We start from the raw sequence: 14,354 nt of genomic DNA, 5'->3' as shown, positions 1-14,354 counted from the left end.
TTCATAGAGGACATGCACATTTGGGGCTGTAATACATGCATGCATAAGTGACTACTTATTACAATATCAGCATTTAGTATTTTAATTTAGAAATCCTTGTGAACTAATAATTTTTAATATAAAACTATATTTCATTGCAATCATGTATCTTGCTTAACTGTTTTTCAAGTGTACTTCAGCAATATTATTATATTTTAACAATACACTGGGGAAGTGTGTTCTTTTGTAGTTTTCTACTGGGAAATTTTTCAGGTGACTTTATATGATATCTTATGTTAAAGGTAATGGTTATGTTGAAACTCGCCAGACCTACCTGTCGTTCAGACGTAGGGTCTGAAGACCTGGTGTAGCAGAGTCTGTGGTGCCAAACCCAACAGAGCGAGCCTGACAATTCTGGAGGCATCCAGGGATACATCCAGCAAATAACAGGAGATTCCCAGGAGGGCTGCAATGGAACCTGTGTCAGGGGCCAGAGGGACAGCTGGGGGTTGACGCCTGCTCTGAATATAGTTGCCGGGATCAACAGGTGACATCACTTCCTGTTCTCAGAGCAGCCTTAAGCACAGAGCCTGGGATGGCAAGTGAGAACCAAAGATAATGACCAAAAACAAAAAAGCAAAAAACAGACAAGCAACAATAACAAAACCAAAAGCATTAAAGCATTTTGGGTACATGAAAAGCATATGACCTAAGCTCTATACTACATAGCTGACCTTTTTTTTTCTGTTATAAAATAAAATTGAAATGGAAATTTTAACATTTATGATGATCATAATCAATGTTTGCTGCTTTCACAGAGACAAAATAAATTTGTTAGCCTGGATATGACAATATAAAAAATCTCCATCACTGTCACTGTATCACTGTCATCCCGGTGTTCATCGATTTGCTCGAGTGGGCACCAATAACGTCTCCATTCATCCCAGCCCGGAGATTTTAGCAGCGTCTCCTTAATCATCTTTCCAAAGGATTGGAGGCTCTTTCGGGGTCAAGGGAATGAGACCTGTTATTGTTACTGTATTTGGCATATCAAATATGTCTTGGGGAGCTTGCCAGACTCTGCCATGCGGGCTGGATAATTTTGGTAGCTTGCCAGGCTCTCTGAGAGGGATGGAGAATGTATATCAGAGAATACAAGCAAGTATGTTAAAATCAAACACATATGTGCTGCTTTAGGCACATCAGTGGGCTAGACTATACAAGGTCTTCCAGGAGCTTTGTTTTATAGTCTGTGGCTCTTGGCCATTGATGGGGTTGCATGGTGCCAGGGGCAGTTTGTGGGTGTAACAGCCAAGTTATGAGAAAATGGGGGATCTGGGTGGAGGAGGCTCAGTCCCAATCCAAGCAGGCTTAGAGATCTCAGTCCCCGGGTTCCACATGCCTGGGTTCCTCTGCTGGTTCCTTCATGCGTGAGGCTCATCTGAGTGTGTGGAGAGTGCTTTTAGCATGGCTGTGGCTGGTGTCCAGAGATTTTGGCTGCTAGGGTTATGCTTGGGGCAAGGAGAGACACTCAAGCCCGCCCCCCTCTGATGGGGCCCTGGTGAAGACAGCCTGGCGTGGGGGTAGGAGATTCTGTGTCTCCATATTAATAATAAAGTTCTTCACAAGTTCTTCATTGCTGTAAATAAAAATCTATTTATGAATAGCAGTACTCCTACATTAAAAAAATCTATTTTTAAGAATCTATCTCGTCTTGCACAACAGCAGAACTATGATGAATTTCACCATGAGTGGGTTTCTCCTCATGGGGTTTTCTGCCAAGCCTGAGCTAGAAATCTTCTATGCTTGTCTGTTCCTTGTTCTCTATTAGCTGGCAACATGCTCATCATCACCACCACGTCCCTGGATGACAGTCTCCAGTCCCCCATGTATTTCTTCCTGAAGCATCTCTCCTTGCTGGATCTCTGCTACATTTCTGTGACTGTGCCGAGATTCATTTACAAATCTTTAACCTATAGTGGGAATATTTCCCTCTGGGGATGCGTAGTGCAGTGCTGAGGCGGCCATGCTCACAGTGATATTCTATGATCTTTACGTGGCCATATGCCTTCCCCTGCACTATGATGTCATCATGGATGTCAGAACCTGTGTCCATGGAGTCGCCGGTGTCTGGGTGAGTGGGGCCATCTCTGGAGTCATGAATACGGCAGCTACTTTCTCCATCCGCTTCTGTGGTCCCCGTGTCATTCACCAGTTCTTCTGTGACATCCCCCAGCTCCTGGGACTCTCATGCTCCAATGAGTATCTGGGTGAGGTCGGTGTCACTGCCTTCCTGGCTTTCCTGTCATTTCTCTGTTTCCTGTTTATTGGGTTCTCCTACGTGCACATATTCTCTTCGGTGCTAAGGATGCCATTGGCGGAGGGCAGAGCCAAGGCCTTTTCCACCTGCCTCCCCCACCTCGCTGTCATCATATTGTTTCTTTCTACATGTGCCTTCGAGTATTTCAAGCCCTATTCTGACTCTCCAACTGCTTTGGGCCTGTTGCTCACTATTATGTATGCGGTCATTTCACCACATTCAATCCAACGATCTCTAGCCTGAGAAACAAAGCCATAAAGTTAGCTCTGAGAAAGGTGTCCCAAAGAAAAGAAGTACTTACTTCCATTCATTCACTACTGGGGAGAAGTTCAGTATGTAATTGATAATATTTATAGAGTTGATTGGTAAATTGAATTTTTTGTGTTTTGGTCACATATAATGGAACTCAGGGCTTACTCCAGGCTCTGTGCTCAGGGAACACTCCTGGTGGCCTACGTGACCATATGGGTTGAGGGAATTCGAATCATTTTCAGTCTTTGTCAAGCAGTATTCAAGGAAAATCTCCTACGATAACACTGGCCCTATAGATTAAAATTTAAGTTATGTTTTATGGTTGGTGAAACCCTTTTAAGCACGTGTATTACCTGGGAGACTAAAATAATCATTCTTTCTGCATAGAAAAATTACTTTTGAATAATTTAAGTATTACCCTACAAAATCACATGTGAAAATAATGCAAATTTCACTATGTTTAAGACATCAGCTTAATTTTGTTTCTATGTGCTGATGAGTGAAAAGAGTTTGATATTACATTCAAAGTTCATTTTCGTGGTTACACTGAAGTTTGGGCAATTTATGATATCAAAGAGTTCATGAGATCACGCTGATTCTAAGGTCACTTTCTGTTCAGAGTTCCATGCTTAACATTACATGAATCTCTCTGGGCTCAAAACAGACATGCTAAACTTTTCCTGAAAAAGTCCCAAACTCCATTTGCATTGCCCCTTGTGATTAATGGATTACTATGCATTCATTCATATGGAATAAATACTTGAATAACAAAACAGTCTGTAAGAACCACAGAAATACAGACTTTTAGTTTGTATATTTATTTTTTGGGAACCATTTATTACAAAGTTGTTAACAATCTATTCTCAGACCTACAATGATATAGCTCCATCTCACCACCTGTAAAAGCATATTGTTGAAAATTTCATCATTTAGAAAATGGTACTGTGGAGGTATAGTCTACACAGGAGAATTTGATTTTTGGAAAATTTGATGTTCTATTTTATATTCTTTATATTATTAAATGTCAGTATTTTGTCTTCTGAAATATATTCTCCATGTTGTAAGCTAAGTGTAATATTAGACATTTATTATACATATTTAATTTTTAAGTTGCTTCCCTTTTCATGCCATATTTTAATATCCTTTAGGTAAATTACTGTGTCATTTGTAAAGAGTGATATTTTAACTTTGTCTTTTTCCAATTTTGATCTTTATGTTTTATTGATTTTTGCCGAATTGTTGTGGCTAGGATTCCTAAGTCTGTGTTGATTGCAGGAGGATAAAGAAAGCATTTTTGCTTTGTGCCTGATCTTAGACAGAAATCTTTCAATCTTTTGCAATTAACTATGATAAAAGAACATTCTAGTACAACAAAATAAATGAAATGAAGATCAGGTAAAAATAGCTAGAGCTCTCCAGGATATAGACCACAAAAGTATCTTCAATTATTTGATAATAGAGGCAAAAATAAGTAATATCAAGATAAAGAAATGAACTACATCAAATTGAAAATGGTTTCTATGGCTAAACAACTCTACAGGCCAAAACGAAAAAAACACTGTTGAATGTGAGAAAATGTTTGCACATAATATTTAGATAAAGGCTAGTATGCATTATATATAAGGCTATCAAAATGCTCAACAGCAAAAGTACCAAAAATCCCATCAATAGAGATGTGACCCAAGCAGCTGCACACGTGCGGCCCTTCCATTGCTGAACGTCCATGACCCCAGAGGCCAACTAACTACTTTCAGTACCAGCAGCTTCTTGCAGAAATGCCTCTAGACTGTGAACTAAGCTACGGCCCCATGCCATGCCTCCCTGGGAGGGGAAAGGTTTTTCTCTCTCACCCTTTCCTTTCCCCAGTGGCAGCGTGGCGACCGCCATCTTACAAGGCCCTCTAAACAGAGGTACGAGCTTGCAATGATGCAATTTCTGCCAGAAATTTCTCTGGACTTAGTTACTAAAATACCAGAAATCCAAAACCGCGTGGCTCCTATTGCGGCCACGTGACCTCATATGCTCTTCATTCTCAGCAATAGAAAACATCAAATGCTGCCTTTTCAGTAGGTCTGATTGTTGGGGGGAAATTCCAAATAATAATAGTGAGTTTTCTGTTGAATTGCTGAATGTAATCAAAGTAAAGAGATAGTAAAGTGAAAATCATAAGCCACACAGGAGGGGTTTGGGGGGTGGGATGGAAGATATATTGGAGTTCTTGGTGGTGGAACATGTGCACTGGTGAAGGGATGGGTGTTTGATCATTGTATGACTGAGACTTAACCCTGAAAGTTTTGTAACTTTTCACCTGGTGATTCAATAAAAAAATTTTTTAAATCCCATCAATAATGGGAAAAAGATAAAGAGACACTTCCCTGAAGAAGACATATAGATAACACACAGACCTTTTTTTTATTAGTGAATCACTGTGAGATAAGTTATAGACTTACAAGTTTTCCTGCTTATGTTTCAGTCATACAATGACTTAGTACTCATCCCTCCACCAGTGCCCATTTTCCACCACCAATGGTCCCAGCATCCCTCCCACCACCCCCACCCTGCCCCCTTCTCCCCACCCCGCCTCTGTGGCAAGGCATTCCCTTTTGCTCTCTCTCTCTTTTTGGGTATTGTGGTTTGCTATAGAGGTATTAAGTAGACATCATGTTCAGTCTATAGACGATTTTCAGCCCGTATCTCCCATCTCTAGTAGGCCCACCTAGCACCCTTTGCTTGGCGATCCCTTCTCTCTCAGAGGTGCTTCTTCACCTAGCATGTGAGACCAGCTTCCAAACTGTGGAATACTTTTCTTGGTACTTAACTCCACTATTCTTGGGTGTTAGTCTCCCATTATGTTACTTTATATTCCGCAAATGAGTGCAATCTTTCTATGTCTGTCCCTCTCTTTCTGACTCATTTTACTTAACATGATACTTTCCATGTTGATCCACCTATATGCAAATTTCATGACTTCATCTTTTCTAACAGCAGCATAGTATTCCATTGTGTAGATGTACCAAAGTTTCTTTAACCAGTCATCTGTTCTTGGACACTCAGGTTTTTTCCAGATTCTGGCTGTTGTGAACAGTGCTGCAATGAACATATAGGTGCAGATGTCACTTTTACTATACTTCTTTGCATCTCCGGGATATATTCCCAGAAGTGGTATTGCTGGGTCAAGTGGGAACTCAATTTCTAATTTTTTGAGAAGTGTCCATACTATTTTCCAAAAGGGCTGAAACAGTCGGCATTCCCACCAGCAGTGAGAGTCCCTTTCTCCCCACATCCGTGCCAACACCGGTCACTTTTGTTCTTTTGGATGTGGGCTAGTCTCTGTGGTGTGAGATGGTATCTCATTGTTGTTTTGATCTGCATCTCCCTGATGATTAGTGATGAGGACCATTTTTTTCATGTGTCTTTTAGCCATTCGGATTTCTTCCTTGAGAAAGTGTCTATTCATTTCATCGCCCTATTTTCTCATGGGGTTGGATGTTTTCTTCTTGTGGAGTTCAACCAGTGCCTTGTAAATCCTTGATATCAACCCCTTATCCGATGGGTATTGGGTGAATTTCCTTTCTCATTATGGACACTGTCTTTGCGTTATGGTCACTGTGTCTTTGAAGTACAGAAGCTTCTCAGTTTAAGGTAGTCCCATTAGTTTATCTCTGTTTCCACTTGCCTGGTCAGTGGCGAGTCCTCTTTGAAGATACCTGTAGCTTCAATGTCGTGGAGGGTTTTGCCGACCTTGTCTTCAATGTACCTTATGGATTCTGGTCTAATGTAGAGGTCTTTAGTCCATTTTGATCTGACTTTTGTGCATGGTGTTAGGTTTAAGTCTGAGCCCATTTTTTTGCATGTAGCTGTCCAGTGTTGCAAGCACCATTTGTTAAAGAGGTTTTTCTTGCTTCACTTTACATTTCTTGCTCCCTTATCAAAGATTAGATGATCATATATTTGAGGGTGAGTGTAGGGATATTCTACCCTGTTCCATTGGTTTACTGCTCTGCCTTTGTTTCAATACCATGCAGTTTTAATTATTACCGCTTTGTAGTAGAGTTTGAGGTTGGGGAAGGCGATGCCTCCCATCCTCTTTTTCCCCAAAATTGCTTTAGCTATTCATGGGAGTTTGTTGTTCCATATGAATTTTAGGAGTGTTTGGTCCACTTTCTTGAAGAATGCCATGGGTATCCTTATAGGGATCGCATTGAATCTGTATAATGCTTTGGGAAGTATTGCCATTTTAACAATGTTAATTCTCCCAATCCATGAACAGGGGATGTGCTTCCATTTCCTCGTGTCCACTTTTATTTCGTGAATTAACGTTTTGTAATTTTCTCTGTACAGGTCCTTCACCTCCTTAGTTAAGTTGATATTGAGGTACTTGATTTTCTGAAGCATGATTGTGAATGGGGTTGGTTTTAAATATCACTTTCCTACTTCTCATTATTTGTATATAGGAAAGCCATGAACTGTGGGGTATTGATTGTATAGCCTGTGACTACTATACGAGTCTAATGTTTCGAGGGGTTTCTTGGTAGAGGCTTTGGGGTTCTCTAAATATAATATCATATCATGTATGGATAGTGATAGCTTGATTTCTTCCTTTCCTATCTGGATGCCCTTAATGTCTTTTTCTTGCCTAATCGCTATTGCAATTACTTTCATAACTATATTGAACAGAAGTGGTAAGAGTGGGCATCTTTGCCTTGTCTCTGATCTTAGAGGGAAGGCCCTTAGTTTTTCCCCATTGAGCATAATGCTTGCTATAGGCTTGTGGTAGATGGCTTTCCTAATTGAGGAAGTTCCCTTCTATGCCCATTTTGGTGAGTGTTTTCATCAGAAATGGGTGCTGGATCTTGTCAAATGCTTTCTCTGCATCTATTGATATGATCACATGGTTTTTATCTTTTCTTTTGTTGATATGGTGGATTATGTTGATTGACTTCCTAATATTGAACCATACTTGCATCCCTAAGATGAATCCCATTTGGTCGTGGTGTGTGATCTTTTTGATGAGTTGTTGTATTCTATTTGCTAATATTTTGTTGAGGATCTTCGCATCTGTGTTCATCAAATATATCGGCCTGTAGTTTTCTTTTTTTGTGGTGTCCCTGTTTGCTTTGGGTATTAGGATGATATGTGCTTCATAGAAACTGTTTGGGAGTGTTTCTGTTTCCTCTATTTCCTGGAAAAGCTTGAAAATAACTGGCAGTAGGTCCTCTTTAAATGTTTGGAAGAATTCACTAGTGAATCCATCTGGACCTGGACTTTTGTTTCTGGGGAGACTTTTGGTTACAGTTTCAATTTCCTTGATAGTAATGGGTCTATTCAGGTATTCCAAATCATCTTGATTAAGCATTGGGAGGCTATAAGAATCCAGAAATTTATCCATTTCATCTAAATTCTCTTGTTTTGTGGTGTACATATTTTCAAAGCAGTGTCTGATGATCTTTTGAATTTCTTTGGTTTCTGTTGTGATGTCCCCCCTTTCATTTCTGATTCCGTTAATTGGAGTTCTCTCTCTCTCTCTCTCTCTCTCTCTCTTTCTTTGTGAGTCTTACTAGTGTTTTATCAATCCTATTTATTTTCTCAAAGCACCAGCTCTTAGATTCATTTGGATTGTTTTTTGGGTTTCCATATCAGTGATTGCTGCTCTAAGTTTATTATTTCTTTCCTTCTGCCTGGTTTGGGCTCCTTTTGTTGGTCCCTTTCTAAGGTCTTGAGCTGTGAGGTCAGGTTATTTATTGGGCCCTTTCTTCCTTCTCGAGATACGCTTGCAGAGCCATAAATTTCTATCTTCCTGATTCTAAGGAGGTATGCTTGGTGGCCCAGCGCATGATCTATTTTGGGGAATGTTCCATGTGCACTGGAAAAGAATGTGTATTCTTTTTTATGGGGATGCAAAGTTCTGTATAGACCTATTAACCCTCTCTCTTCTATTTCTTCCTCCAAAGCCAGTGCTTCCTTGCTGAGTTTTGATCTTGTGGATCTATCCAGAGGTGATAAGGCAGTGTTGAGGTCTCAAACTACTATTCACACAGACATTTTTAAAAGTGTTCATTGGATTCTGACTTTCAGGGAAATGCAATAAATAAATAAATAAATAAAAATTGACAGTGAGATGTCACACTAATGATAATAACACACATGTATAAAAGACCGGAATAACCAGTGCTGTTAAAAAAAAAAAACACCCTCTTTCATTGTTATTTGGAATGTCATCTGTTTTAGTTTCTATGGAAAACATTGAGAATATTTCTCAAAAAAGAAGAAATGGACCTGCAATATGATCCAACAACTCAACTTATGGCCATCTCCCCTTCCCAAACTTAAAAACATTAACATACAAACTACACACAACTATGATTATCACAAAGCTTAATACAGTAACCAACACTTGGAATGCCCAATGACAGGTGAATGGGTATGGAAATTATTATACAGATAATGTAATACTTTGTAGCATAAATAAGATAAAATATAGTTGGAGGCAGTGTCGATGGTGTAGGAAGGTAGGCTAAGGGAGAAAAGTCAGAGGGGAAATGGCAAATATCAGTTGCCTGCAATATACAAAAAGATAAGGCAAGATTGCCGAGTAATATTGGATAGGATCAAACATAACAAACAATTTGCCTTGCACTACAGAATTCAGATTACCAGAAAGTCAGGGAGAAGAGATGGAGATGGGAAAAGCAGATTTCCAGTCACATAGAGACAGTGGTAGAGGGTCTGGGGGACTTTGCTGGATACTTTGGTGAGGCACAGTAACTTTGCACAATAATGCTTTAAAGTTTTATACTACTATAACTATGTCACCAAATCTATAATATAAAATATTATATTAAAAAAGACTAGGATAATTAAAAAAGCATGGTACTGGAACAAAGGCAGAGCCGCAGACCAATGAAACAGAGTGGAATATCCTGACACACAATCTCAAATATATGATCATCTAATCTTTGATAAGGGAGCAAGAAATGTGAAGTGAATCAAGGAAAGCATCTTTAACAAATGGTGCTGGCAACACTGGATAGCTACAGGCCAAAAAATGAGCTCAGATATCTATCTAACACCATGTACAAAAGTCAGATCAAAATGGATTAATGACCTCAACATCAGACCACAATCCATAAGGTACATTAAAAACAAAGTTGGCAAAACCCTCTACGACATTGAAGCTCAAGGTATCTTCAAAGATGACATACAACCCATTAACATAATAATTAAGCACAACTGTTTCATTGCAATGCTTAGTACAACAGCCAGGATTTAGAAACAACTCAAATGTCCAATAACAGAAGAATGGATACAGAATTTATTATATAGATAATGCAATACTGTGCAGATGTTAGAAAAAAATGAAATCAGCTGGCTTCAATTTGATGAAATTGAAAGTTATATTAATGAATTAAGTCTGAGGGTAAATGACAAAACCAATGGTTTCATTTATCTGTGGTATACAGAAAGATAGGCCAAGATTGTAGAATAATATTGAATAGATGGAAGAGTGAGAAATCGTTGGTCTTGCTGTACAAAACTCAGTGTACCAGAAAGTGGGGAAGAGATGCAAAAAGCAGATTACAGGTGACAAAAGGACAGTGGAAGATCTAGGACACTTTCTTGGATGCTTTGGTGAGAGGCAGTAATTTTTACATACTGCTTTAAACTTTAATACTACTATAACCATGCTACCAAATATATAATAGAAAATATTTAAAATTTTAAAAAAACTATAAAACTTCCTTGTTTAACTGGCAATAAATTATTTATTTTTACCCCTTTTCTAAAAAAAAGGCAAGTACAAACCTGTTTATTATCCCAAGATCAAATTATAAATTAAGTTGTGATGCAGTCAATAAAATTAAAGAAATTAATTTGTATCATAGAATATTCTATAATCAAAACACAACTTATAATGTATTTATGTGATTCAATAAACACAAATAAAGTTATACTTCCAGTAACTAGGTGTGGTAATTAAAAACACAACAGAAAAGTGTTGCAAGAAAACCCAATAGAATTGCGAGTTTGGACCCCAGGGTGTTGCACAGAATTGCCAATACCCAGGGCACCCAGGATCTCTGCTGCCGACAAAGGCACTTTCCACCTAACCCCAAATGGCCAAAGGATAAAAATGGACGAGTGCTTTCCTGTCCACAGACTACGTTTTAGTGAAAGGAACTGAGTGGCAGAGCTATGACTTCCATGTAAGTGTCGGCTTCTGAGAGCGGCAGCTTGTCCCTATGATGAGGTAAGACAATTCTAGCTCTGCTCGGGTGGCTTTCCTTAGGTTGCAGACAGCAGGCTATATTGCGAAATGGAGTGCAAACGAAAGACAGATTTTGAGGGCAGAAAGAGAATCTTATATTTACTTGAAAATGTTAAGCAAAAATACATAAATAAATATTATTTTAATGAAAACTAGGAAGAAAAACTCCTTCCACTGCAGAAACATTTTGTGGAGTAAAACTATCACTTCCGTCCTTATCAATCCCTTTTAATTCTAGGGCATGAGGGTGCAGTGTTACTGGGTCCTCCAATGCCAGAGAGAACTATACCCCCATAACTACTCGTGGACGAGCAATATTTTTGGAGGAGGCATGTGGTACCCGGGACCTAATAAGGACCTTATCTGGTCCTAATCGGTCCATGAAGGACCTAACCTGGTACGTGAAGGCAAACTCTCAGCTCCATACCTACACCTTTATTTCCACGTGAATATTTGTGTATTCATTGAGGGAGGGTAGGACCTACACAATATGTGTTCAGGCGACCTGTGGGCCAATCCCTTAATGTTCTGCTAACCAGCCTTGCAGTTCAGAGCTCAGGCCCAAGAGTGACGTACCCCCGGGTTTCTGCACACTGAGGACGAAGGGAACTAGTCTGGCAGTGCTCGAGGGCCTCCAGGGCTCACTGGTAATGTTCAGAGACTGCCTGGTGCAAGGGATCAAATCCAGCTGGGGGCAGAGTGTGCTTTGCATGCAGAAATCCCACGCTTTGTCCTTTCACAGCTGTTTCCAGAAACCCCTGAAAGAGAGCTGGGATGGCCCCCAGCATCGCCGGGAGTGCCACAAAACAAACAAAAACAAAAGCATAAAACCGTTTAGGGTACTTGAAAGCATATGACTTAACTTTTGTACTCTATAACTTTTTATTACTTTTTTTCTGTTTTAAATTAAAATGTAAAAGTTTACTAATCTTCATAGTCCATGTTCATTTCTTTCACAAAGACAATGTAAATTTGTCAGCATGGTCACCACTACATAAAACATCTATTTATAATGAAGAAGTTCTTCACTACTTATTCAGGTTTTTCATTGATGTCATTAAAAAAATCTATTTAAGATTATTTATCGTATCCCGCAGCCAGCAACAGAAGTATGATGAATTTCACCATGAGTGGGTTTCTTCTCATGGGCTTTTCTGCCACACCTGAGCTAGAAATCGTCTATGCTTGTCTGTTCCTCCTTCTCTACTTGTTGGCTTTAGCTGGCAACATGCTCATCATCACCACCACGTCCCTGGATGACAGTCTCCAGTCCCCCATGTATTTCTTCCTGAAGCATCTCTCCTTTCTGGATCTCTGCTATATTTCCGTGACTGTGCCGAGATTCATTTACAACTCTTTCACGCACAGTGGGAATATTTCCCTCTGGGAATGCATCGTGCAGGTTTTTGTGTTCACCCTCTGTGCTGTTGCTGAGACGGCCATGCTCACGGTGATGTCCTATGACCGCTACGTGGCCATCTGCCTTCCATTGCGCTATGATGTCATAATGGACCTCAGAACCTGTGTCCATGGCGTCGCCGGTGTCTGGGTGAGTGGGGCCATCTCTGGAGTCATGCATACGGCAGCTACTTTCTCTATCCATTTCTGTGGTCCCCGCATCATTCACCAGTTCTTCTGTGACATCCCCCAGCTCCTGAGACTCTCCTGCTCCAATGAGTATCTGGGTGAGGTCGGTGTCACTGCCTTCGTGGCTTTCCTGGCACTTCTTTGTTTCCTGTTTATTGGGTTCTCCTACGTGCACATATTCTCTTCCGTGCTGAGGATGCCATCTGCGGAGGGCAGAGCCAAGGCCTTTTCCACCTGCCTCCCCCACCTCGCTGTCGTCATATTGTTTCTTTCTACTGGTGCCTTTGAGTATTTCAAGCCTCATTCAGACTCTCCAACTGCTTCAGACATTTTTCTTACTATTCTTTATACAGTTGTTCCCCCAACCTTCAATCCAATGATCTATAGCCTGCGAAATAAAGCTATCAAGTTGGCTATAAGCAAGGTTTTTCAAAGAAAAGTAGCATACCTCTTTTGTTGAAACATTTAATTCTATTTATTCTCAATTGTGAGACTAATTCAAAATATACTGGGTTTTAATGAAGCGAAAATTTAAATTGCAAATATTTTTTGATTTACCCAACTTTTTCTTTGTGCTGCTTGAGTAATATAATTACTTAGACCTAGGACTATGTATGTACTACTTAAAAATGACATCTGTGAATATCTTAACTCAAATCTTACTACACAAGCCAGGTGTGAAAATAATGTCAGTTCCATAATGTTCAAGATATCAACTTGATTTCTATTCCTAATTGTTTTGTGTGATGATGATGGAAAATACAATATGTTGGATCAATTGTTCGTTCATTTATACCTAATATACATTGGTGTCATGGGTCATATCTATAAAATGACATACAATAATATATAATATAAGAATAAACAAACAGCATGTCATAATTCTTAGTATTTTTGGCCATTTGGAACTTCAATTGTCCTCGATCAACACTGTCAGTCTCCAGTCAGATATGCTGCATCTTTGTGAAAGTTTCATTTTTCCACTTACTTGGCCTCTTCAGAACAAATGGATTAATTTGCAGGTTTGGGGAAGAAATGTTTACACAACAATGTAATTGGTTTGAGCCTCTGTTATAAATGCTTACAAAGGTTCAAAAGAATACATAATAATTAAGAGATATAAAATAATATAAATATAGAGATATATTAATAGGCATATATGATAATTAAATGAAAGGATAATTTTAATAACTAAATTACTATGGTAGGGTCTAGCCAGTTCATATAAAACTACCATATATTTTAACCCTATTTTGACTTCCTAATTATAATAAATCAAAGCTATCTGCCTATCTAGGCAAATATACTCTGATCGAAATTGAAAATTTAATTGCTGGATTCATCAGTGTTAAGAGAATGAAAGAAAAATAGTTGAACTTAACGATTAAGTTTTCACATGGGGAAAATGCAGTTATCCACATAATGAGCAAATAAAGTGACAAAATAATCATGCAAAAGAGAATAAAAATTAGAAATTATGTAAAATGAGAGAGAAAAATATGCCCCTTCACAGGTAACAAAGGATGTATTTATCTCATTTCTATGCTCTGAAGAATGGACAAGCCATTTATATTAAAACAGAACATGGAAATGAATAATTTTAAGTACTTAGCAGATTCATAAAATTGAAATTCAACAGGCTTAAAAATATAAAAAATATTCACTTATGCTTTTAAAATGATGTCAAAATCTGCCAGTCCACTGCAGTTTAACAGCCCTTGTATATTCTAGTATTCTGACTTTCCTAATTCTGCTCTTCTAGACTCTCTGGGCTACCCAGATTTTTCTACATACATGTAAGCTTTAGATACCTCCACTGGTGTTCCCATATTCCCTCCCCACTCCAATCCCCACCCACCCCTGCCTGTCACTTGACAGGCACATTACAAAGTTTCAGGGGTTGTAGCTTAGATCTCATGTTCTCAGTTTTGTTGAGTCTGTGCCTTGGGC

The 14,354-nt window shown here is 39.1% G+C and overlaps 1 protein-coding gene across 1 annotated transcript; it reads left to right on the top strand.

Moving 5' to 3' along the window:
* Window positions 1-11,928: 11,928 nt before the first annotated feature.
* LOC129402366 (olfactory receptor 14J1-like) lies at window positions 11,929-12,864 on the top strand. The gene has a single exon (XM_055128683.1). The coding sequence runs from the start codon at window positions 11,929-11,931 to the stop codon at window positions 12,862-12,864; it is 936 nt and encodes a 311-aa protein (XP_054984658.1).
* Window positions 12,865-14,354: the final 1,490 nt, after the last annotated feature.

The sequence above is a fragment of the Sorex araneus genome, chromosome 2 (genome assembly GCF_027595985.1).
Source record: "Sorex araneus isolate mSorAra2 chromosome 2, mSorAra2.pri, whole genome shotgun sequence".
In the NCBI taxonomy this organism is placed as follows: domain Eukaryota; kingdom Metazoa; phylum Chordata; class Mammalia; order Eulipotyphla; family Soricidae; genus Sorex; species Sorex araneus.
This window is presented reverse-complemented; position numbering and strand designations above follow the sequence as displayed.

Excerpts from the sequence above, each read along its gene's own strand:
- LOC129402366 (XM_055128683.1), top strand. The coding sequence starts at position 11,929 with ATGATGAATTTCACCATGAGTGGGTTTCTTCTCATGGGCTTTTCTGCC.